General features: G+C 40.1%; 1 protein-coding gene across 2 annotated transcripts in view; it reads right to left on the bottom strand.

Moving 5' to 3' along the window:
• The window catches only part of LOC117810954 (tyrosine-protein kinase CSK), a 66,349-nt gene that overhangs the window by 16,036 nt on the left and 24,910 nt on the right, over positions 1-25,403 (bottom strand). For both annotated transcript variants that reach the window (XM_034680969.1, XM_034680970.1), the window contains exons 2-4: positions 12,371-12,454; positions 6,760-6,873; positions 4,476-4,588 (exon numbers count right to left, since the gene is read on the bottom strand). In XM_034680969.1, the coding sequence (XP_034536860.1) occupies positions 4,476-4,588; positions 6,760-6,873; positions 12,371-12,385 (242 nt within the window). In that variant the 5' untranslated portion in view covers positions 12,386-12,454. The remainder of the gene's footprint in view (positions 1-4,475; positions 4,589-6,759; positions 6,874-12,370; positions 12,455-25,403) is intronic.

The raw sequence follows: 25,403 nt of genomic DNA, 5'->3' as shown, positions 1-25,403 counted from the left end.
CCAGTTATGATTTAAAAAGTTCGGAAGTGGTTTATATGTAATTTGATAACTTTCACAGCACCCAAAAACAGATTTCCTCCCGTCAAAAAATGAGGAAAAAGAAAAAGCAGAACGAGCGCTGTGCATTAGGGGAAACAGTACGCGAGGCAGACTGGTCCGATGCACACTGAGATATTTTCCCGTATCAGTAGACATCCGGGGAGTTTTGGCATACTGCAGATTTTGCTCTTGTTCACATACTACTTACTACATACTGAATTTTGGACATATCAGTACGTACTGCTAGTATAGTAGGCGATTTCGGAAACAGCCTCAGACTCCAAACTCAACCATGGCCAAGACCAAAGAGCTATTGAAGGACACCAGGAAGAAAATTGTGGACCTGCACCAGGCTGGGAGGAGTGAATCTACAATAGGCAAGCAGGTTGGTGTGAATAAATCAACTGTGGGAGCAATTGTAAGAAAATGGAAGACATACAAGACCATTGATAATCTCCCTCAATCTGGGGCCCCACGCAAGATCTCATCCTGTGGGGTCAAAATGATCATTAGAACGGGAGCAAAAATCCCAGAACTACACGGAGGGACCTAATGAATGACCTGCAGAGAGCTGGGACCAAAGTAACAAAGGCTACCATCAGTAACACACTACGCCGAGAGAAACTCAAATCCTGCAGTGTCAGGCGTGTCCCCCTGCTTAAGCCAGTACATGTCCAGGCCCGTCTGAAGTTTGCCAGAGAGCATATGGATGATCCAGAAGAGGATTGGGAGAATATCATGTGGTCAGATGAAACCAAAATAGAACTTTTTGGTAAAAACTCAACTCGTCGTGTTTGGAGGAAGAAGAATGCTGAGTTGCATCCCAAGAACACCATACCTACTGTGAAGCATGGGGGTGGAAACCTCATGCTTTGGGGCTGTTCTTCAGCAAAGGGGACAGGATGACTGATCCGTGTTAAGGGAAGAATGAACGGCGCCATGTATCGTGAGATTTTAAGCCAAAACCTCCTTTCATCAGTGAGAGCATTGAAGATGGAACGTGGCTGGGTCTTCCAGCATGACAATGATCCCAAACACACCGCTCGGGCAACGAAGGAGTGGCTCCGTAAAAAGCATTTCAAGATCCTGGAGTGGCCTAGCCAGTCTCCAGACCTCAACCCCATAGAAAATTTGTGGAGGGAGTTGAAAGTCTGTGTTGCCCAGCGACAGCCCCAAAACATCACTGCTCTAGAGGAGATCTGCATGGAGGAATGGGCCAAAATACCAGCTACAGTGGCTGTTTCCGAAATCGCCTACTATACTAGCAGTACGTACTGATTTGTCAGTATGTAGTAAGTAGTATGTGAACAAGAGCAAAATCTGCAGTATGCCAAAACTCCCTGGATGTCTACTGATTCGGGAAAATATCTCAGCATGCATCGGACCAGTCTGCCTCGCGTACTGTTTCCCACAATGCACAGCGCTCGTTCTGCTTTTTCTTTTTCCTTATTTTTTGACGGGGGGAAATCCGTTTTTGGATGCTGTGAAAGTTATCAAATTACATAAACTACTTCCTAACTTTTGAAATCATAAATGGATGCTAAATAAGCATTTTATTTATCAGCTTTGCCGTTGTTTACTTCCGCTTTCCAAAAACTGGAAATCCAGTGACATCTGACTCAGCATGCTGCATGACAGATCAAACAGAAAACTCATACTACATACTTAATTCAAACGCAGTATGTAGTAGGCAATACCTACTGCCTACTACATTAGTAAGTAGTATGTAGCAGGCTATTTCGGAAACAGCCAGTGTGTGCAAACCTGGTGAAGACTTACAGGAAACGTTTGACCTCTGTCATTGCCAACAAAGGTTATGTTACAAAGTATTGAGTTGAACTTTTGTTATTGACCAAATACTTATTTTCCACCATAATTTACAAATAAATTCTTTAAAAATCCTACAATGTGATTTCCTGGATTTTTTTTTCTCATTGTCATAGTTGAAGTGTACCTCTGATGAAAATTACAGACCTCTCATCTTTCTAAGTGGGAGAACTTGCAAAATCAGTGGCTGACTAAATACTTTTTTGCCCCACTGTAATAAAATAGAGAATCATGTTTGAAATAAAATCTTACGCTGATATAACCTTAACACTGGTATCTGGCCCACAGATGGCAAGGCATAGTTCCTTCCTCAAATGTTTGTCTCCTCTCTTTGTCACATGGGACCAACAAGCATGCTTTAGATATTGATTGTCAGTGTTTTCCTTTGTATCTCTTCACATTCAGAGCGGTTAGCTTCTGTAAACGGACGGTCAATATCTGCACCAAATCCATAGCTTGCTAAATTTACATGACATGTACAGTAGGCAGAATCATAAAGCACTAATTAGTGTCAGACTTGACTTCTCCTGTAGGGACTGACAGTGGAGTGAGTATTTTGATGTTTATTGTTTGCCGCAACAGCCAAAGAGAAAAACATATGAGGGGAAATATAAAGTGAGCAAAATTTGGTTTGTTTAAGGGGGAGATTCAATTTTTTTTCAGCCAGAATGAAACAATGTTATTACCTGGCTGTGTTAAATACTTGATTCTTATTGGTTGATACCTCAGCTAAGATATATTATTTCTCAACAGTACAGTGTTGCACAGGACAGCCTGACCCCCCACATCAAATCAAATGAATCCACAGAAAGGAGTCCTGTATATTTCACCTCTGCCTGCCTGTTGACACTGTAGCCAAAATGTTAGATTTTGTCAGCATTCTTAATCAATAAACAACATGGAGGATGTTTTTAGAAAAACATTGAATTAGGGATGTACTGATCAGATCCTGGTATTGAGTATCAGTCAGTCACTGACTCAGAAAGGTAAATTGGGTGACAATGGGCCGAGCAATTCAACTTAGTTCCATTCTATGTCCTATGTTTACAGTAACCTTGTGTGAATACTTCAGGTGCATTTTGACCAAGAGTTCCGGGGTCTTTTAGCCCCCAGAACTACTTTCCTCGGAACTAAAAGGTTCCTGTGCCCCCATTGTTGTCTGTGTTTCTACTGCGAGGTGAAGTCCCGGTTAGATTGTGCAAATCAGGCCAGTGAAGTATGGAGAAAAATAAATTATATTCAATAATATTTTGAAAGTTTAATTAAAAAACTAAACTAGTATGCATTCCCAGGAACTCCCTCTGTGTTTCAACAACTGTGTAAACTCCACAAACACAGTTACGTTCAACTGAAAGTCACTGCCATATTCAAAGCACAAGTGTCATCCAACAGTAAAAAGTGGGAGTCCCTCACACACACACACATGCCAGAGCTGGATGACCCTGTGACCATGTTCATAACGGTGAGGACAGGCAGTATGATTGGTGACAAATGGAGAGGTTGAAGCTTTCAGCAGCAGTTGATGAAGAGAGACTAAGAGGGTCAAAAGTCTATTTAAATTTTTCCTGCCAAGAAGAAGTGACACTTAGCATACCATCGTCCCTGTGAGCACTGCTGAACCAGAGCTAATGACAGCCTCAGAGTGAAATCTCTGTCTGTCTCACTATTGGGTGTAACAACTTTCTACTGTGATTATTATGCAACATGGGTCAGCTCAGCAAACTGTAATATTCTCAAAACATGACTTTCAAATAGAAAGAGGACCAACCCCAAAAGAAACTTTTCCACCAATTATTTTACAACCTCTTTTTGTAAAGAAAAAAGAAGACAAGACGATCTTTACTTCCCTGTAAGACAGAATTTTAAAACTCTACTCTGTAATATTCACATTTTTGTTTATCATCACTTCAGGGATAGACACAAAAGTTTGGCTGCTGTCAGATGACAACATCTCATAACTATGAGAAGATCTCGCAGCAGCCTGAATGCTCTCAGCTTTCCTGTCTCCTTTCATTTGCATATGCCTCTCACTATGTTTTCCTCTTTTTCAGAGAGCTGCTGTTTCAAAGAGCTTCATTCAGCTGTGGTGCACAGCTGTCCTGGCCTCTGTGGCAGCCTGACACTGACAAGAGGAAACAGTGAAAACAACAAAAAGACTGTAAGAGAAGGAATTTCCAGCTTTTGATGCTTTGCCTGACTTCTGAAATCAACACTACATTTCCCCTCGCAGCGGGGGACATAAGTGAAAGAGGATTCAACAGCTTGTTCACATAATTTCAGATGGAAGGAGCGCATGGGAGGAAAACATATGAAAGACACAGGAGTAAAAAATAAATGATACTGAGATCTCTGCTGCTCTGTGCATCATTTTTCTACAATGTTATTTGTAAGATGAGGGTTTGATTAACCCTCGTGTTTTACAGCTAACTACTAGAAAACTGACCTTTAGCCAAAAATGTTTATATATATATATAAAAAAACTGTAAAATGCCCCCCCCAAAATCAAATTAATATGCAAGTGTGAGTTTGAGACCTTAAAGAAAGCCCATACAAATGCAGACACACACAGTCAGGCTGTGTTTCTCCTCCATTTCCTCTCTGGTACTTACGGCATAAGACTGAGTTTCCCTCCTGATTTGACTCCTTCCCTTTTCTGGACATAGTTTGCCGGGATGGTCCCCTCTCTGCCCACCGTGTTCCTCGCTCTGTACCAGTTTGGATCCTAAAACAGACAAGCATAAAATAACAACCTTACTAAATAATTAAGGTGTGCTGCTGAGTCATTCCTTGGTCGAGGGCCTTTCTGTCTTCTCTTAGTTGGTAGCAGAGGTGTAGTAGCAGGTTCAGACACCTTCACTAATCTACACATGTTAGCTGAACAGCAGCTCCCACTGTCTGCAGATTTTATCTGACAGAGAAGACAGACTCACTCAACCTAACTGTAGCTAGGTGCTACAGAGCTATTAAATTGAATAATATTTTTGGGCATCCCAAGGTACCCTTTCTTTGTTAGTCCTTTGCCTAAATACAGTACATCCTGCATCATAACATATACAGAATATTCTGCATATGATTTATCAATGCAACAGAATATTAGCATGGGAGGACCTTTGGACTTTTTTAGTGTTACACTTGCTGGTTGAGCTGAAGCCGGCCAGCTCGTCGGCTCGGGCCGCTGGATGTTCCTGCAGAGCTCTGGAGATTTGGGACACATGGAGGAAGTGGAGGCATAGAGCTACAAGGAGGAGAGCTGGTATAAGAAGACGGAGGAGCCGTGTCTCTCCTCTCTCATCATAGGCAACGTGAGATCTCTGGTTAATAAGATGGACGGGCTAACAGGACTAGCCAGGAGTCCGACGGAGTTTTGGGAATGTAGCATGGTGTGCTTCACAGAAACATGGCTGCATCTGGATATTCCTGACCACAACATCTCCATTGACAGCTTCCAGACAGTTCGATGGACCTGGGTTAGCACCGAGAGCGCTGTGGGCCTCCGACCATGTGTGCACAGGGAGATCTCACATATCATACTGGTAGCTGTTTACAACCCCCCTCTGCCAACCCGACTACGGCGTCCAACGTTATCAACGCTGCCATAGCCAGACTCAAGACAGACCACCAGAGTGCCCTCTTCCTGATCTCCGGGGACTTCAACCATGTATTTATTTTCTACATAGCTTATTTTGTCTTCTGTACATACTTTTAGTATCATTATTTTCATTGTATTGTATTTATATCTTGTTAATTAATTTCTTCTATTAATATTATTTGATATTCTGTCTTATTGTGTATAGGAGCAACTGTAATTACTGAATTTCCCCCGGGATAAATAGAGTAGTTCTGATTCTGATTACAATAAACTAAAAGTATTTATTCATAAGTGAGTTTGAAATGAAAAAGTGATACATTACAATCTTACCCCAGGACAGGAGCCACACATTAACATGAATACAGTGTGCACAATAATGCATTATGGACTGATTTCAACTACAGGTAAAGTATACTGTATTATCCCCCATGGGGATTAATAAAGTACGTTGTTTCTTCTTCTTTTTAGTTCAGTTACAAGCTACATTTGCTATTTCAAAGAAGACCAAGCTTCCATTTATTCATTTACATGAGTGCTTTCTGGGACAAACAAAATGCAGAAAATGAAGAATAGCCTCTGTACATGCATTCATGACATTTTCTAAGCTATTTTCAGGAGTGCTGCCCCAGAACTTTTCAAAGATACTTGATCACTCTCGTCTTCCCTGTTAGATGAAGAAGAGAGGTGGTGGGCGGGGTAAGGGGGGAGTGTCAGGAGGCAGGACCTGACATCAAAAGCAGGATGCAGAAGCCACAGTGTGGTTTCTATACCATGATGGCAGACAAAGCCACAGAGACCAGTGCTGTGATAGCTTTGCATTGATACGTATAAATCTACAGGATGTGCATACCGTGGTTGTCAATACTTAAATATGCCAGAAGAAGATCTGTGAGATTGAAATGCTGCTTTTACAATTAGAGTGGCTAAGAGCTTTGTGTACAATGTGTAGAGCTTTTTATGATTCCTGCCTTCAATCTGATTTCTGATGCAGCACATATAAAAAAAAAATGCCTACGCCTTGTTTGTCAATGCTTGGGGATTTGAGAGTATCTATAGATTCAAGCTGTCTTCCAGATACAACACTGTGAAAACTCATTACAATATTGCATTTAAAAGGATTCCAGCTCTCAGTACATTAGCAAGAGCAGGGAGAACAAAAACTGTGACTTAATGATTTATAAAGTAAGTGTGGAGCCTCCTTAAGAAGTCAATTTAAAGACAGCTAACATTAATAATGATCATTCCTGTAGATGTATTAAACCTTGAACCATTTCCAGTATCTTCTGTGCCACCTGCTTACTCACCCTGGTGACTCCGATTATGGTGAGTACGTCTCCTTTACAGAAAGGCAGGTCCTGTTCGTTGGCAGTCTGGAAGTTGTACTTGGCTACACACTCTGTGCCAGTCGACCATGGTGCCTACAACACAGAGAGCAGAGAGGGAAATCATTTACAGTGATGAGACTGAGACATCTTTTGAGACAAAATGCAACACACAGAAACAGCATCAAACATACAGGGAACTGATGGAAGACTGTGGCAATACAACAAGGGATAATAAGTTAATCTCAAAATGGTATGACATTGAAATTGTCATTGTTTTGTTTGAGTAAAAAAGACACCGTCTGAAAAAAAAAAAAAAAAAAAAAAAAAATGTGACGCTTCTAAAAGGCATGTTTGATGAAAATCTATCAAATCCCTGACAATTATCTGTCTGACTTTGTTTTGGAGCATTTTCACACCACCCACCTCGAGATAAATATACCCCGAGGTGTTTATATGAATCTTGTTAAAAGAATGTATGAAGCTACATATGACACAATGAAACACTGAAGGTGAAATAAACACGTCGAGAAAAGTTGTGAATCCATCATAAAAATAATTTTAAAAAAGGAAATAGATGTGAGTAAAACTTTGTCATTAGTACACACATTGACTTCATATCTTGTACAGGTGTTATGTGTGATGAAAAGAACAACATTTTCAATCTGTCACTCATAAGAATGAAAAGTCTGATGTATTTAGTCTATTAAAATTACAATTTAAATTAATGTTACAATAATCATTCCAGCTAAATTCTTTTCAATTATTGAATAGGCTGAATAACACTTCATTTATAAGTTAACTAAAGCAAGAGTTTAGCTGTTTTTATTACTTTAAATTGGCTGAAATTATGATCCTCTAGTATAAATCTATGTACAGGGTTCCCACTCTTTTCCAGAGATCATTTTCCAGGACATTTCCAGGACATTTTCATTGATGATCAAGCTGGTATGACCGTCTAAATTGAGTTCCTAATTTAGTTCCTAAATAGTCTAATATGTTCCTCTCAGTGGAAGTCTACATTGAAAGTCTTGCAGCCTATGGCTATTCATGAAATCATCTCTTACATACTTAAAAATTATGGCAAATACATTTTTAGAACAATGCACAGATGTACAGCACTTTATTAGTGCAACCAAGTAACAATGATGGCCAACTCTCATCTCAGCTTTCTCTTCTCTCAAAAAATATTAAATGAGCTAAGTAAAAAACAAAACAGCCAGCAAAAGAATCAGGAAGCTGCCTTGCTGAAATAAATAAATGATACTAATGATCAGAGGATCAGTGCATCAATTGACCTAATTATAACTGAATGACAAAAATGGCCACAAATGTTGAATGGGGATGTGTTTTTTTTTTAACCTTGTCAGGTCGCGTGAAGTCATGTTGGAATAATTTTCCAGGACAATCTGTAATTTTCCAGGACATTTTACTTTTTCTCCCATTTTCCAGGTGTTTTCCAGTACTGGAAAACTGGTCAACTGTTTTCCAGGTTTTCCAGGTTTTCCAGGACATGTAGGAACCCTGTATGTATACTAACACTATGAAGCTGTACAGATCTGTATTAACCACTGACATGAATGGAAATGTGTCCCTACTACTGACGTGTCCCAAATAACTGACAGTCCACCATCCCTGTGTTGACTGGGACAGTCTTCATTCTTTGCGTGAACCCTCAGAGATATGAATAAAATAGGTGTTCTTGTTATCGCAACAGTTCAACCTCATCCATCTTATCAGTTGAGTTTTTGACCTCAGGCAATTAATTGTTAGAGCCATCTGACTCAAAACAGTGCAGAGATTAAATAATCTATAAAAATCAATCAATCAATCAATCAATGAAACACCTCTGTGGGTTTTGGATTTTTTCAAAAAGTAAAAAAATATATTTCTGTGATCTATTGCCTGTTCTCTGGCAGATACTCAATAAAGCAGCTTTTAAGTGAGACACTGTGGTATTTTGATTTCATTGTATATTTTTTTCAAAGGCCAGTTTCACTCTTTGTCAGTCTCTCTGAAAGGTGCTGAATTTGCAACTACTTGTATTTCATTCAAAAGTTAAATGCAGCCAGGATCAGACTGCTTTATGCATTCACTGTTGGATCTGTGCAGCGCTGTGATCAAAAAACAGACTACAATACAACTCAGTACAATGGAGATGACAGAAGAAAGCCGGAGTACAAAGCAGCAGGTGTGAGTGAGCGAGGAGGTCCGTGTTGGTCCTGCTTTTCTTCCTGATATCACACAATACAGCAGTCTGCAGCAATCTCACTCAATAACACATAACGAGTTATGACCAGCGGTGACTGTGACTGGAGAAAACATGAGTATAAAAAAAACGTGCTGCTTCAGTGTTATTAATTTCCATTTGGTCTCTTGAACTGCAGGATTCTATCTGTGAGAATCGGTTTCATTTATTCTAGACGGAAGGAAATTCTGAGGAAATTTCCTACAAGGTTTTCAGTCATTTGAAATTTGGCGATAGGCTTTATTAAACCTCAACCTGCTTTTTATCATCACAGAAACAGATTAAATGTTCTATGTCTGTGAAAAGTCATGATAATTATCCACCTGTGTTTAGATCTAATAACTAAAAAGGTTCAAATCCCATATTTATGGAGGTGTTTTACACTACAGTGCTCAATTATACGAGGGCAACTCAACAATTCACTAATGTTTCCTGACATCAGACTCCTGAGTGACCTGCAGGTCAGGTTGCTGGTTCACTGTATTTGCTCGCTCAAGTCTGTTTGTTTTCCCAGCAGATGGCTAGCTGCTGATGGATGCACTTACAAAGGCTGTGACCTTTTGCTCTGAGGTTTGTGAAATTACCAATAGTCCATGCTACGGCCCAACAAAATATTCTGCATGAAGAACATTATGTGACCTCTGGACCTACAGAAACCCACTGTGTGATGGTAGAAACATAATCAATTCAAAGCCAGAAGCCCACTGATCCATAATCCATTTATGTAGCTATAAACTACAGAGAGAGCTGTCAGAGGGTCTCCAGGCTCAGATGTGCAGCATAATCCCACATAGGTATTGACTGTGGCAGTGCAGGAGGAATTATTAGTTTCCTCCTGGATTCACTGTTAAAATCACAATGACTTCAGGAGGACAAAAAAACATAGAAAAATAGTTCAATGCATTTAACACAGCCTACACTCTCATGAGCTCTCTTGTGAGTTCTTATTTATGTGAATATAGTTACAAAAGATTGTAAGAAACTAAAAGGTATTTAATCAGATCCCACCTCAGTTTTTTTTCTTCAATAACATTAAAAATGTGTTTGACTGTAACTAAGCACCGTGGTGTGACAGATAAAAACCATCCGGATCAATAAGGACACGTGCAGGCAGGTTATAATGTAGCAGAGAAAGTAATCCACCTCTACAGCGTGCATTCGAGATGCATTAGTTCAGCACTGAGACAGCAACGTTATATGAAACCTCAGAATACTTTGATGGATGTGTGCACACCCAGCGATGTGCTATAATACATCACTACAGATATGGCTTTATTTCAGCACCTCGACGGGAACACACTTGTGTCAGGTTCACATTTGTGAGTGTGTTCGTGTATGATAACCCTTGTTCAGTCAGGTCGTCTCTGTGAAATGACACAAATTAATTACAAGGCAGTGTTAAGCCCAGGCAGTATGAATACTGGTCTCTTATGTAGCTCTAGCGAAAGTTCAGACAGGAAGACTATAAAGCAATCACAGCAGTTGTTTAACTGTCCTCTCCCTCTGCTAGCTCACCCGCTTCCAGCTGCATGCTCCGGAGCTGTCATTGGTTAATCAGTGGTGGCTGTCATCCAATAGCTCAGTGGCACGCCCTTATCCTCAGCCATCAAATTTCTGTTGTCTCTCTCTCCAGCTAATTCCTTCTTGCATTGATGGTGCGCACCCCTCCACCTCCCCATCTCCCCCTGGTCTCTGCAAAGTCTTCAATTCCTAGGATTCATCAACCACCACCACCAGAGTCTGGACTCTGGGGGGATTTCTTCTGCTGCCAAATTCACACATCCTACGCTCACAAAATTATCCCCATAGAGTCCTTATGCGAAAGATTTCTGTCAAGTTTCATTATTCATTAAGTTGTCATAAATAACATTTAATCTTCAAACTGTGTCTCTCCTGATTGAAATATAATAAATAGCAATGCCTATGTCTTCTCCCTCTCTGTGGTAATGGCCGTTTTCTGGTTTACAAATATTGAAAAACTAATATGATAAGCGTTATGAATACATTTAATATATGAAACAGTTATGATATATAAGCACTAAAATATAAGTTACTGTTCCCTGCTTATCAAAAGCAACGGTTTTCTGTACAAGTAAATACAAACTTATATATAATTTGGTTTTAATAGTTGGCTTAAACAAAACAAGGTACCTAAAAAAAGTGTCACACTTAAACTGTGAGGAGACATTTTCAATATTCGGATCATTCTATAGACCCAGAGATACATTTGAATAAACAGATAAATAAATGGCTGATTTATTGACAATTGAAAAAGTCAGTTGGTTAATAATTCAGCTAACTATTAGGAAATCAATTGTGTGACATCAGCTGTCAGGCATGCAGTGTGTCTCTGTAGTAAAGTGACTGTTTCATTCTCTAAAAGGGTTAAATATGACACACAAAGGCAGGAACAATCAATGGAGGAATTATTATGTTCGAGGTTCACTCCAGACGTTTAAATTTGTGTTTTGAATAAAGAAAAACCCAGAACGTGGTGATCAATGATGTCAAAAACCTTCAGCAGATCAAGGAGGAATTTGGCACGGTGCTGTTTTTATCTTGACTCCACAAGGAACGTTGTGGTTCAAATCAAACGGCAGTAATGCTTTCTGACAGCTGTTGCTGGATAATATTAAGCTCCACAAGTTATGTGAAAACTGAGGACAAGCAGGAGATTTTTGTAGACTGAAGAATAGTTATAAAGATATCATTAACTGCGTATCAATCATTTTTATTTGAAGGACACTCAGAACAGTATACCTAATATTAATATTAATAACTAACACACTACTGTAAGCAGAGAGGAAGAATTTAATTTTTCTGATTACAGTCCTTGAAGTACAAACGTGAAGCTTTTATACAGTCGAGATCACTTTTCAAAACACAGTGAGACTTGAGCCACAGTGGTGTTTGTCTTCCTCCATCATCAACACATCAGGCGACTGATGTTTGAATTAGTCAATGTAAAATCAACAGCACCCTGACAACAGTCTCTTACTATCTGATGAGTAAATGAGCATTGATAATAAATGAATACCAGAACTAGAAGTTAAAAGAACAATCAAACAATGTTTTTCGAAATAGGTTATGTTTCAAAGTGAAGCTGCAGAACAGCAGTTAAGAAAGAAATCACAAACTAATCACATTTCTTTTTATCACCAGCAAGGGGCCTTTTCAGGGGATAAGACACCTCTTTACTTTTGTGACTGCTAAGAGGCGACAGTAGTTCTCCTGAGTGGCTCTTTGTTAAGCTGCAGATATTCACTGCAGCTATGTATAATGTAAAGCTGTGACCTTGTAAACCAAATGGGTAAATGTGCAAAATTGCACGTGGGCTTCACTTACATGCATCCCAGACATGGTGAAGGGGAGTAGGCAGCAGGTGTCCTCAGGCAGGAAGCGGTCACTGTTCAGCTAGTACCATCAGAGCTGCAACAGAGAAGACAAAGATTAGATACAGTCCTTTGATTTTAGAGGCCACATGAAAAATACATTCAGTGATCAGGTGACTTTTTGACGTTTCCTCAACAGCACAGATAATAAATGATCCCTCTTTCATCTCTTTCATTTCACTAGCATGATGCTGCCCTGCGGCGATACGGACACCAGTGAACTGTGTGTTAGTTTGCTGTTGAGGGATTGCTGTGGTTGATCGTCTGATCTTGAACTGTGGTATTTCTTGTTACTATATCAGAGCTCTGTGAAGTCCAAGGCTAATTTCACCACAAAACAATAAAGTCGATTGTATCTTTGTCTGCAAAAAACATACCACGTTTTTGGCACAACACACTGTGAGAAAAAAATCAATACATCTTTAAGTCTTTTTCAAAAGACAAGGTATTCATTTTAACTGAACAAAAAGTATCTGCTGTTAACCGATTTAGATTTTTGTGCCTGTGTATAAAAATGCAACGTTGATGATTCCCAAGATTCAATCTTATCTCAATTGATCACCCAAGTTTCTCATTTGTATTCTTTTGACAGAAATGTCAGACGTTGGAAAAGAAACTAAAAAAAGATGTACTGTGTGCTGCCACTATTTCTCTTTCCTCCTAATATACGATGGATTGGTTTCAAATTCTTTAAATTCTTAAACTGCAAAGTAGAGGGCAGATCTCTGCTGTGCCAAGTCCTTTGAGCATCTTAAAATTGTAGCCAACTACAGGTATACTAAAGGTGACCTTGACAGGGACAGTGAGGAGAGCTGCACAGGGAGAGAGAGGTAAGGGGAGACGGAGGAGGGGGGTTAAGGGGTTGAGTGAGAAGGAAGATGGAGAAAGAAAGTGTGAACGCTGTATCTTAGTTTGCACTTAAAAAAGTCAAAGTGTGGTGTGTGTGCCCACAGGACCGTGTAAAGAAGACTGTCAATACTTCAGAAAGCAAACTCTGGACCTTCCTTTTTAGGCTTTTAGTTGGATTTCATGTTATGTATTCCCCCCCTTATTTATCTATTGCAATTTCTATTCTGTTTTATTGCTTTTATATTAGGGATGTTCTGAAGCCACTCATTTTCCATCCTTTAAACAGATACCAAAGTTCTGACCAATCAACAAAAGGTAAGAAAACAGATAACCTTTAACAGCAGATTAACCTCTACATGGCTGTGCAGGCTAGAAAGGCTTATATACAACTTTATCTCTATTTTCTAGATGAAAATACTAGCAAACTGTGCAGCGATGCCATCTGCCATCTATGCTTGTTTACATCTGGGTAGTAGAGCATTATAGCATCATAGCAGTAGTCATTATCCTGAGCTACAGCTCTGCTTAGACACCACTGAGCAGCATTTCAGGCCTACGGTAACTACGACATTAATAATGAATCACACCACATAGTAACTCTTGTGACCACTAGCGAGGGTGACGAAGATTTAGCTGTTTAGTTGCTTAGTTGGCACATTCCTTGTTTTTATATTGTGATATTTTATATTTCTTGATTATCTTCAGGAGTTTCCTTAACTTATCTTTAGTGTTTTTCATGGAAAAAGCCAAAGAGGTTCAACTTGCCTAGGAAGCTGCTGATCATGATCTGTACAGCAATAATCCAGTCTGTTCTCTACCCCTCTGCAGCTGTTTGGTTGGGATCTGCTACCAAACAAGAAAAGGTAAACAGAACTGCGGAGACAATCACTGTAACCAGGGCCGGTCCATGGCATAGGCAGTATAGGAAAATGCTAGGGGCGCCTGCCATCCATAGGGGTCGCTGCTAAACGAGTGAGGAAGAAAATGTGAAGATAATAGAAAAAACAATATTGTTTCATCTAGTTTAATTTTGGATTAAATTGCAGAATGATGCCAGTAAACATTTAAAAGCTTGTGATTAACTTTTGGTTTTAAAAATAATGGTTTGCAAATCAGTTTTTGAAGTCTTTAAGTGTTCATGATTTACTTGTTTTTGTTTTGTTTTCATTGTTTTCCTTACACTTTGGAAGCTGTTAGCTTAATTAGATAGAAAATGTAGGCTAGGCTTAAATAAGCATTTTACTTCTGCCTTGACTGTTTCTTTGTTGAAAGTGTCTGCACTGCGAAAATGATTGTTTAATATTATGACTGGATAAATTCTACTACTATTATGCATTTTGAAATTGTATAATTATTTTCCTGCTGAATATCAGTGTTATTACCATTTTATTAATGTTCTTTTAGAGGTCATTTTTATTTTAAAACGAAGGAAACCTGTAAAACATAAATATGGGTGTCAGTTGTCTTTCAGTGTATATGTGATGTGATTGTTGGAGTTGGTTATAATACAAGGGGCACCAGTTAAAATCTTTCCTAGGGCACCAAGTCGGTTAGGGCCGGCTCTGACTGGAACCGATCTGCCTACTAGGACTCAACTGATCCAGGGTCTGGAAATGTGCAGGTAACCCTTCACCCCCTGAATGTAAACTGTTCAAACGTCTCTCCTGACAGCATTACAGATCTCTGAACATCAAAACAACCAGACAAAGAAACAGTTCCTTTGCTCGAGCTGTCACTCTGATGAACTCTTAACTCAGAGTCAGGAACAGTTCATGTTTAATAACGAAACCATTTGTGCATGTGAAGTGCATGCACAAATGACATGGTTATTTTACATGAATGCTACAATAGCTCAACAGTATCTGCATTATTCCTCCTGCAGTAGCCCCCATTCAAAGCATCTCACTTCCGACCAGCTGACAGAACAGGAAGTCGAAACGGGAGGGAGAAGGAGGAAGTAGCTGACGCATATTTTCCAGTGCTTTGTATGAAATAGGGAGGGGCTGTAGCTGGCCAGTGTCAGCGTGGGTGATCTGATCACTGCATCTTTTTAGATCCACTACTGCTGCTGATAAATGAATAACAGGCAAACACAGTCAACAAAGCATTGCTGACAAATTGAGTGAAGTATAGTATAAATCATCCAGCCTAAATGAGTTCTTCCCTTGTGATTTCTCCTGCAGGTCTGAGGTGGACAGAATTAATCAGACCCAGAGCTTTCACTTCTATTTGATGGGAGGCAACACTTACTCCGCAGCACATGAGCTAGTTGTTTTGCGCATACAAAGTAACCGGGATACTGTGTCATTTTAGTACCATGAAATGATGCAACTCCTTCAGAGGGCCTGTTTGCTGGTTAGCATGCTCCCAGAGATCTATGTCCCAGCTTCACAGCACTGCCTTATCCTGTGCAGAAACAGGAAGCAGCCTAATTGCAGACCAGTGCAGATCTGTATGCAAACTGACAGAGCCAAATATATTCAAGGCCAGGCTGCTTGGCTGCACCCAGAGGGCACCGGCTTCTCTCCCTTTGCAGATCTGCACGTCTGGAGCGGTGCTGCTGGAACAGAGCAGCTCGCTTCACCAACCCACAGCCACAGCTAGCTCACCGTTGGAGGAGAGACGAGTGAGGCCTATTCTTATCTCTCTCTCTCCCTCTCTTCAGTGCAGAAGAATGCCTCTGAGCATTCGAGAGCTTCAGCATCACACTACTCACATTGCTCTCCTTAAGTCAGTCAAGTGTCTCTCAGTGAAGGCTAGGAGTTCTTTAGTTTAGTGTACTATTGTAGGACAGAGGAGCAGTTGGTTACAAACATGTTCTATGGTTTCACTGAGAAGAATACGGCTCTAATAAGCTAACTGCAAGTGAACGCTTTGTTATGGAGGCTGAGAAAGAGAGAGTAGATACTTATCGCCTCCAGGTGTTATGTCACTGGTAGGTATGAATGTGAGCAGGCTGGAACCCTGACAGGGTAAGATGACCCTGACGCAAAGCCTCACACTAAATGGGTTCTTATGCAAGATTCACACACTAACTATACATTATCCCTCTCTTACTAGAGCTGCTTACTAAATCAATCATTTTCAATCCAATATTGATTTTAATATGATTTGATTGATTCAAAATGACTATTTTCCCCATTAAAATCAGCCCTTTCAACTGAAAATGTGTGCTGCATCCATAGTGTTGGTTAACTCTGTAGCCTTCTTAAAATTAGCCAAATATAACCAATAACCAAAGCCAATAGCAATAAACTCCATCCTCCATCTATTTATTAACGTGCAATAATTACCCATCCCTCTTTTCTACATGTGCAATATGTTTTTTTCTACTCCTCTTCTCAGTTCTGTTCTGTACATTGTTTTATGCTATGCTACAAGTCTGCACATTTTTCACCGCGTCACTGGTTTTGTAAATATTTGTAAATGTACTTATTTAGTTGTGTATATACATCGTAAGATATGTTTATTTCTACTTCTTTCATTTTTATTGCTAATAACTTTTTAATAATTGCTACTTAATATGTTCTTGTTTGCTTTATACCGTTTTGCACCGTCTACTTTGCTGCTGTAACAGTTAAATTCCCCCGTTGTGGGACGAATAAAGGATTATCTTATCTTATCTTAATTAGCTGATATTACTCACATTAAATGTAACTTTTCTAAGGATAGCGAAGTAAAACAAGGTCAGTAGGATTGCATGAATTAATGCAACACCTGATTTGAGTTATCTGCCTCCTCACTGTCAGTCTGTGACTTTTTTTCTCCATTTGAGGTCCTTAAACACGGCTGTATCATCTACCATCTTCCCCTAATTGTTTATTTCCTGCACCATTCAGTTTTGTAGACATAAAAAAACAGCTTTGTTTTGTTTTTGTGGCTGCAACCTCAGCTGCTGTTTGCTGAAGCGTATTGCATTCAATTTAGAAAAAAAGATATTCTCTGTTTTTTCTGAATTGACAATTTCATTATCTCGGAATTCTGAGAATAGTGTAGTTTTTCTGAATTAAAAACAAATTGTGAGTTATCGAGAGGCCTACCTGAAAATCAACAGCTGTCAAGTCCTCAGGTGCCTGCGCAATGTTGACAAGCTAATAACAAAACCATCTATGTTACTTAGAGACACTAGTATCTCCTAATGTTTTAAACCCAAAGAAAAAATAAAACTGGATTAAACTGAACAACTGGGGCATGTTTACTTCCTTGTGTGGCCTTGAGGTGCTAATTGGATTTTACTATAGCGGTATGTTGTTAATTCAGAAAAACAGAGCAGATTTTGTTTTATTACCAAAAACTTTTCTCAAAATCCGAGATAATTCAATCGTTAATTCAGAAAAACAGTGAATGCAATACGTTTCCGTAGCTTTTTTCTATGCTGTTGTAGTCTCTTTTCTTTTTTCCTGCCATAAAATAACTGATCGAATTAACTAGACTCTTCTTGATAATATATATATATTTTTTTATTTAACCTTTATTTTACCAGGAATAGTCCCATTGCGATACAATATGAATACATGTAGTCCTGTAATTTGAGCTGCATACATAGCAACAGTTTGTTCTTCACAACAACCGTCTGCTATAAAGAAATGATAATTATGGAGTATTCACCAATCAGAAGAAAGTACTTGACACAGCCGTGCACTAAGCTTACAACATCTGCCTTGCTGAATGTCTCTGTATTTATGCAACCTACAGCTGTGTTCAGACACAAAATGCCTTCAATAAGGTAAAAGGATACATCTGTTTGGGTGCAACAGGGGAGAAAAAACAAAGTATAAGCCAGGAAGTCTGGTTTGAAGGTTCATTAGAGACCAGGAGACTGTGCAGCAGTTTAAATGAGGAGTGTTGCAATCAATCAATGTGAAACCATAGTTTCAGTGATCAACAATATCATGGTTGGGAAGAAATATGCAGTTTGGATTAATTTTGGATATTAAGGAAAATAGGGGTCACCTGACAAAGCACATGCTTCATTCAAACACTGCTATTGCTATTCAGTGTGTTGATATAAATGTCACTGATTGTATTAAAATGTACCATGAAACAGACTCATATTGACAGTGAAGATTGTGTTTTGTCTGGTAATATCAGCAGATATGGCATTATTGTCTGCAGAGCTGATATAACATCATATTGCTGTGAAACTTGTGATCTAAATGCACGCTTGAATCCCTTCAGAGGATTTGACTACTTTAGAAAGTTAATACGATGGAGATGATTTGCTCCCTTGTCTTTAGCTCGCTATATAGGCAGAGGATTAGCGATGCTACATAATCAGTCCCTCCAGGATTTCGCGGGATTCTTTTGTGATTGTTGAGGCCCAAAAAGCCTGAATTTGCGACAGCTTTTTGAAAAAACTGCGGTGAAAGTTGCGATTATTATTTTTTTGCTTTTTTCCCCCAATAACATCTCAGGGGCAAGTAAATATGCTAAATTACAGTTGTTTTTAGATAACATTCTTGATGTGGCCACTGACTGTATTTTGATTCACAGTAAAATGCCATGAAAGGACTATATTGCACATTTACGACGGTCCCTGAGTTCACGGCACTCTGAAATTAATCTGCATCTTTGATGACTAGGAGTTGATCAAAACTTACTAAATGTGTCGGATGTTTCACCAAACTGGATTAAATCAAGCTGTAGATGCAGAGCTTTTTACGGTAACCACGGCAACAACGTCAAACATCAAATAGTAAACAGACGTCCCCCGGTTGTGTCTTTGTCACTAACGCACACCGGGGGTAAAAATCATCAATGAAGATGAGACAGATGCATGGAGGAGGGAGAGCTGGTTCATAAAGCACACCTGCTGCAGGTAGAGACCAAGCGAACACTGAGCCCCTTAATCTATAAATAACAACGTTGTCATTCTCACTTGTCCTGCCTGCTGTCCTCTCTTTTCACCCGTTCTCTCTGCGTGTTTTGTTGTTGAAAAGATGACGTACAAGGGCGGAGATTAAGGTAATTGTTCAAATTTGAAGGGAAAGTTGCGGTGATTGTAAAAAATTGCGAAAAAATCGCGCTGATTGGTTGAATTTGCGTTGATAGTTGCGATCGCGAAATCGCAACTTCCTGGAGGGACTGCATAATGCAAGGTATTTTACCTGATGTGCGTGCCTGCATCAACAGGATGATGTTTGGAACAGCGGAGCTACAATCAACTACTCCAACTGTCCTGTGATTTTTAAAAATGTTTGTTTCTGAAAGCATACAGCAGCTACTCATGCACCAGGAGCCTTACACATCCCATGCTGCGCTTTTGTTGGTCCAAACCCAGCCTAACAATTTGTATTCCGAGCATGATCACAGCTGAGTGCCCGACACCAAGAGTTGAATATTAAACGTTTAAACTATATGGTTGCTGATGTGTAAAGGTCACATATCAAAGTGTGCATTTAGCATTCAAGTTCACTGCAGTGAATAGATGCGCCCTACACAAGTGTCACTTCCTCCTCCTCCTCTGCCTGCTCCTTATTTCTGTCCTGTGTTCAACAGGAGCTGCTGATGACAGTGTCATGGCAACACCGGGATGTGCTAAATCAAAGCCTGCTATTACATTACTGCCTTTGCTCTGCTCTGCCAGATGACTGTATCATTATTACCGTCTGTGTCTTGTGTGCTACTTTAATAAGAACTAGTACTGTGTTTAACTTTCTCTGCCTGTGAAAACCAGTGTGCTCTGTGACTACAGCTTTCTGCAGAGGCACAGCTTTAATAAAGAAAGTGATGGAGTGAAAGTAGAGTCCTGTTGTTCATCCAGCGTCTACTTTTTATCTGTTTGATAGTTTCAGCACATTAATATTTCAATGCACTCTGCCTCCAAGACAAATCTGTTCATTACAGTTTCAGAGCAATGTTCACTTTTCTTTCTGTGCTGCACCAACATCCAAAGTCCCGCAACTGTACTGCTCTGTTAAACACAAAGCATGGCAGTGAAAAACATCCCGTGGCAGATCTGTGTCTTCGCTTTGGGCCATCCAGGCCTCGTTAATACAAGTCTTCTCAAAGATGTTGGAAAACGAATCAGCGCTGTGAAAGAGTCTCCTCCACCTCCGCTGAGATAGCCTTGCTCCCATCATCATGTATCAGTGAAAAATCATCAGGAAGAAGAGGCAGCAAGGCAGAACGCTGCTTCACTTTGTTCTAGAAGTTAAATGGAAGAAGGTTTAAATTACTGATGATCTAACGGTAACTTGGAGATGTGTTTCATAAGAAAGGCATAGAGAAGTTTGTCTCAATCATGTCAGACTTAGTCATCTGTTTCTCTTACAGCCGACTTTGATCACATCTCATTATGCAGATTGCTTCTCTCTGGTTAAAGGATAGTAATTTGTTGCAATTTAGATGTAATTTGATTTTTAAAACATCCCCTAAGATATTAAAGCTGCTCTGACAGTTGATGTGAGACTGAAGACGGATGATGATAGAGTAGCAGATTCCCTTATTCACAATCACACTGCCATGAAAATAAGCTCATCTACATGAAAAAGCTTACACCACCATTTTACTGTCCACCCGATCCTTTTCAAATGAGTTGATTTGTCTTCCAGAGGAGCTAAGAGCCTTTTCTTTAACAGCATTTAGCTCATGCTTTAATCCAGCTCTCATGAACTGACACTCAACCAAATACTCACAATGCTGCTTGTGCTGGACATCCACCATGAGCAAGCGACTGTGAGAATGCTTAGCTGACTGCTGCTCTGTCAGCTTTCTTTAGAACAAATAAAAGCTTGAACAGAAATCGCAAGAGGGAGGGCTGGTGTTAAACTCAGACTACTGATATCAGTTTCTGAAACTTCTGCAGCAAAGCCTCGGGTTATGTAAACAAGAGACTCGTCCAAGCAGGCCCAAGGACATCCACAGCCCACCTAGCACAGCACCTAGAAGGCGAATAAACGTCTACTTTTACTTGGGATGATAATTTAGTTCAGCACTGACATACACTCTGTCTGTTTAAAACAGGTTGTTTTTAATGCTCCTAAGAGAAATTCAATTCACTGAGTCAGCATTAAGACAACAGCTCCCATCACACATAACAAAGGACTGCTTTATGTACATTAACCAGTAAACAACATTCCCATCAAATTCCAGGAGTGGTTAGTCAAGTTCAGCCACACAAAAGCAACACACACAGCACACAATGTCCCTACATCTAATATAACCCAGCAGAATGTTGGCTCTTTCCACCCTGAATTATCTGCTTCTCTGCATTGGAAAAACACAACCCTCAGGACTCGAATCAATACTTGCATTTTGCTGAAAGTTTTCTTTAGCCTTCTCCTACTCACATGAACTTCTTCAGAGGAGTCAGCAGATGATGGTTCAGATGTAAGAGGAGAGGAGAGCTGCAGAGAATTCAGGCTACAGCTGTCAACTATGTGTTCAACCATGAACTAGATATGAGTGGTACATGCGGGCTTCCTTTTCATTTCTATCCACACACTGTTATTTCAGAGACCTGGGCAGCTTTGAGTATATTTCCTTTCATGTGAACGTTGATATATGCAGCATTCAACCTTACTGGAGTCGGGCAAGCAGGTCGGGTCAGGTGTCTAACCTACTTTTGTGGTTTTTATGGCTGATGTGAAAATGAGAGATAACATCTCCTTATGTCTAGAATTGTCTGTGACTGACTGACTGCCTTCCTGTTTGATCAGACTGCTGGCAGCAGCTGAGTGGACACAAACAGACCTGGACCACCAGTTACACATCCCTGTACAAACAATCAGAGCTAATCTAGATTAAAACCTTGGATTCAAAGATGCACGGTATATTTCTTGCCATTACACAATCCCAACAATACAGTATTATGTCTAAAATATTATAAAAATCGACATCAGTGCAGCTATGGCCATGAAACCTTGACTCTCAGTGCCAACTTTTTTCATTGCACGGCTTCCTGGCATATGGAAATGTGACCTACTGGGTATTCAAATACACTGTACAAGCTCACACAAAACACAGTGCTGCAGGCTCTGCAGAGTTGACAGCATAAAACGGTCAACAACAAATGACTCGTGGCTGCATTAAATTTCCCCATATGTACATGACTTGACAGCAGGCATGTCTGCAGCAGCCAGGGATGAATACACGTGAGAGGAATAAGGTGCTTTTAATGGCACACAGTGAATACAAATTGCATGGCTGGGACATATGCTAATACAGACCTGTGCAAAAAAGGGAAGTAACTCATCAAGTTAGTGTCTGAACCCAGGTTTGAGACTCAACATGATTTGCAATTGACCTCTGTCACTGTTTCACAGTCACACTGCAGATGTTAAGCTTATTCTGTGAAATTCACACTTTGAGAATTGACCTCCAAGTAACAACGAGATGAATGAAAGATTGAGTCTGATCTAAGGAAACTCAAATTGTGTTGCAATATAAAACAGCAAATACTCTGAATAAGAAGTGGACATAGCCACTGTGACCTCGCCTATATTTTGATCTGGAGTGGGGTTGAGTTATACCCCTTTTTGAACAACACGAACCTGGTTCTGGCTAGTGCTCGCGCTGGTTCCGAGCATAGACTGTATAAAATATGGACGTAGTAGTCACCCATCTGTTTCTGGAGCGCTGTTTTGAGGCCAATAGCCGGTGGCTGCCATATTGCTGCTGTCGAGCAATTGTGACATAAAGAGGCAGGCTTTGACCCTCCTAGCCAAAAGCTACAGTGTTCCCGCCTGTCAATCAAGTCAGCTGTGCCTCTCATTGGATGACTCGTTATCTAAATATCTTTGAAATTGCTGCGTTAGAAAAAAAATTCACCCCCCCTCTAGTGTGTGTCAAGACATGAGCTATCCAGACTACACTCGTCTTTTGTACCAGGCTGTAAACATGTTTATTTCTGCTGTAAAGATCGTCTTCTTTGAATTGGTGTGTATGTGGTTTCCGGTACTTCCGAGCCAGCCTCAAGCGGATCCTCGATGAACTGCAGTATTTAGCACTTCCTAATTGGACATTGGACTTCCGAGCTGGTTCAACTTGCAAACCAACTCGGCACCAGTTTTTCCATCCGCTCGAGCCCGTGAAAGAGCCACTTCATGACGTCACTTCTAGATGCCCGCTTTTCCCAGCAGCGCTAGCACAAACTTTCCCTCACAATAACAACAATGACGGACAACAGAACCAGCCCTGTAGTGGAAAAGGGGTATAAGAAATAGTAGCTAGCTGTACAATTTGCACCAGTAATTCCCTTATGTAGGAAAAAGAAGCTTATTTGGCTAACCAAAAATGGTGAATAATAAATATAATTTAGTGAATTATATTTACTGAACACATCTTCATCCAAGAAGACGATTAATGACAGAGCAGCACACTGAGACAGACTCGCCAACCCGAGGGACAGGAGTAAGCACAAAAAAGCAGCAGTACACATGCTATCACATGCAGCAGGGCTGGGATTGGGTTCAAAGATGTGGAGGAGCACATCAAAGTGGCGGCAGGGAAGCCACCCTTTGTGTTGACCTCTCTCTCTTCATGTATGTGTGTGTGAGAGGAACCAGGAAGTAAGCTTCAATTAGCACAAGCACAGAGAGATGATGTGCCCCGAGATGGAAGTCATATCAGCAGACATTTAATAAGCTTCAGCGTCCTCATATCCTTTTCATTTGGATGAGCGGTTCCCCTCCACAGCAGGCAGTCACTAGTGGGCCTCTCCACATGCTTCACTGATCGTAGGACTCTGAGAGACAGTGCGGACACTGTGCAGGGATAAGGCAAGACCACCTCACTGCACTGTTCCTGCGTAATACCAGGACAAAACCGAACACTACTCTTCCACAGCTGATAGCAAAACAAGTTTGACGGTGTGGGTTTAACAGTGTGCTCATTAGCCTGCATTTCAAATGTCAGTTATAATATAATGGAAAATTATAGTGTGTTGGAATAAAAAGTATTTGGATATGTCAATGAGTGGCTGAGATTAGACAGAAGTAGAAAATTAAAAGATTTTGCATCATTGTACTCACATAAAACCATGTTAACTCTCTTTCTTTCATGAAGCATTCACTTTGGGTCAGCATTCAGCAATAGCTCAGTCTCTAGGAACTTGGCTTCGGAACCAGAGTGTCAGCGGTTCAAGTCCAAGTAACGTGGAGATTGGGCTGGTAGCCGAGAGGTAGATGCTCTCACTTCCTAGGAACTGCCTAACTAGCTACCCTTTGCCAAGGCACTGACGCTTGTTTGTCTGCGTACAGCCCCCTCACTCTGACTTCTCTTCATTACTGCAGATCCATAGGATCCGTGTATATGTATTACCGGCCTAACAGAGTCTGAAATTGGAATTATTCCTCAGGGATGAACAAAGTCTGTCTGTCTCCATCTTCTTCATTTTGCCATCTCGCTCAATAGTTTTCATGTCAAATGTTGCTGTTAGTAGCAGGGTCATCCCTACACCAGAATTTTGAACTACAATACAAAACTAGCAAAAATCAAACAATATTGAGACCTGGTTTGATACCAAAGCAACAAAAAATGATCTCCCGGACAACCAAAATGGTTAATTTGGTTAGTTTTGATATCCAGCCTGATTAGTTTGGCTTTGCCTATATTCTTCAGAGCGTAACCCGTGTTAAACAATCAAAAATAACACCTCATTTTTCATTTTTGCCGTGTTGTTATACTCTACAGACACTCTCTCTCTCTCTCTCTCTCTTAACCTTCTCTCTAGGTCAACCAACCAATTCTGTTCTCTATATCTCTTTCTTTTGCTTGGGGAAGCTTTTGGTTGTATTGTGGTTGTGTTTAATTAGGCTTCAGTGCTTTTCGTACCATAGTGTATTGTTGCAAAGTATGTGGTATTGAAAAATATCTAAAATATCTAAGTTTCAAAAATGCTGACTACAAAACTAGTGTTTAAGTGTTCAGTAGTTTCAACAGCCACATTAAAAAGAGGGGCCTTTGCTTTGACTGAATCACATTGTATCGATAACTTAAACTTCAAAGCTGACTTATAAATATAAAAGTAGTTTGTAACAAAACACAGTTGTGTGAGATTTAGCAGTCTTCTGCTGCTTTCAATGAGTCAGAATCAGAGTCATACTCAATAAACAATAGACTAAATATGAATGATGTACATTTCCCATGATATAATGAGGGATTTTCTGTGAGCTTCACCCTTAAGTCCGAATACT

Source organism: Notolabrus celidotus, chromosome 3 (assembly GCF_009762535.1).
Source record: "Notolabrus celidotus isolate fNotCel1 chromosome 3, fNotCel1.pri, whole genome shotgun sequence".
Lineage (NCBI taxonomy): Eukaryota > Metazoa > Chordata > Actinopteri > Labriformes > Labridae > Notolabrus > Notolabrus celidotus.
The sequence above is the reverse complement of the archived record's forward strand: the minus strand, read 5'-3'. Positions and strand labels throughout refer to the sequence as shown.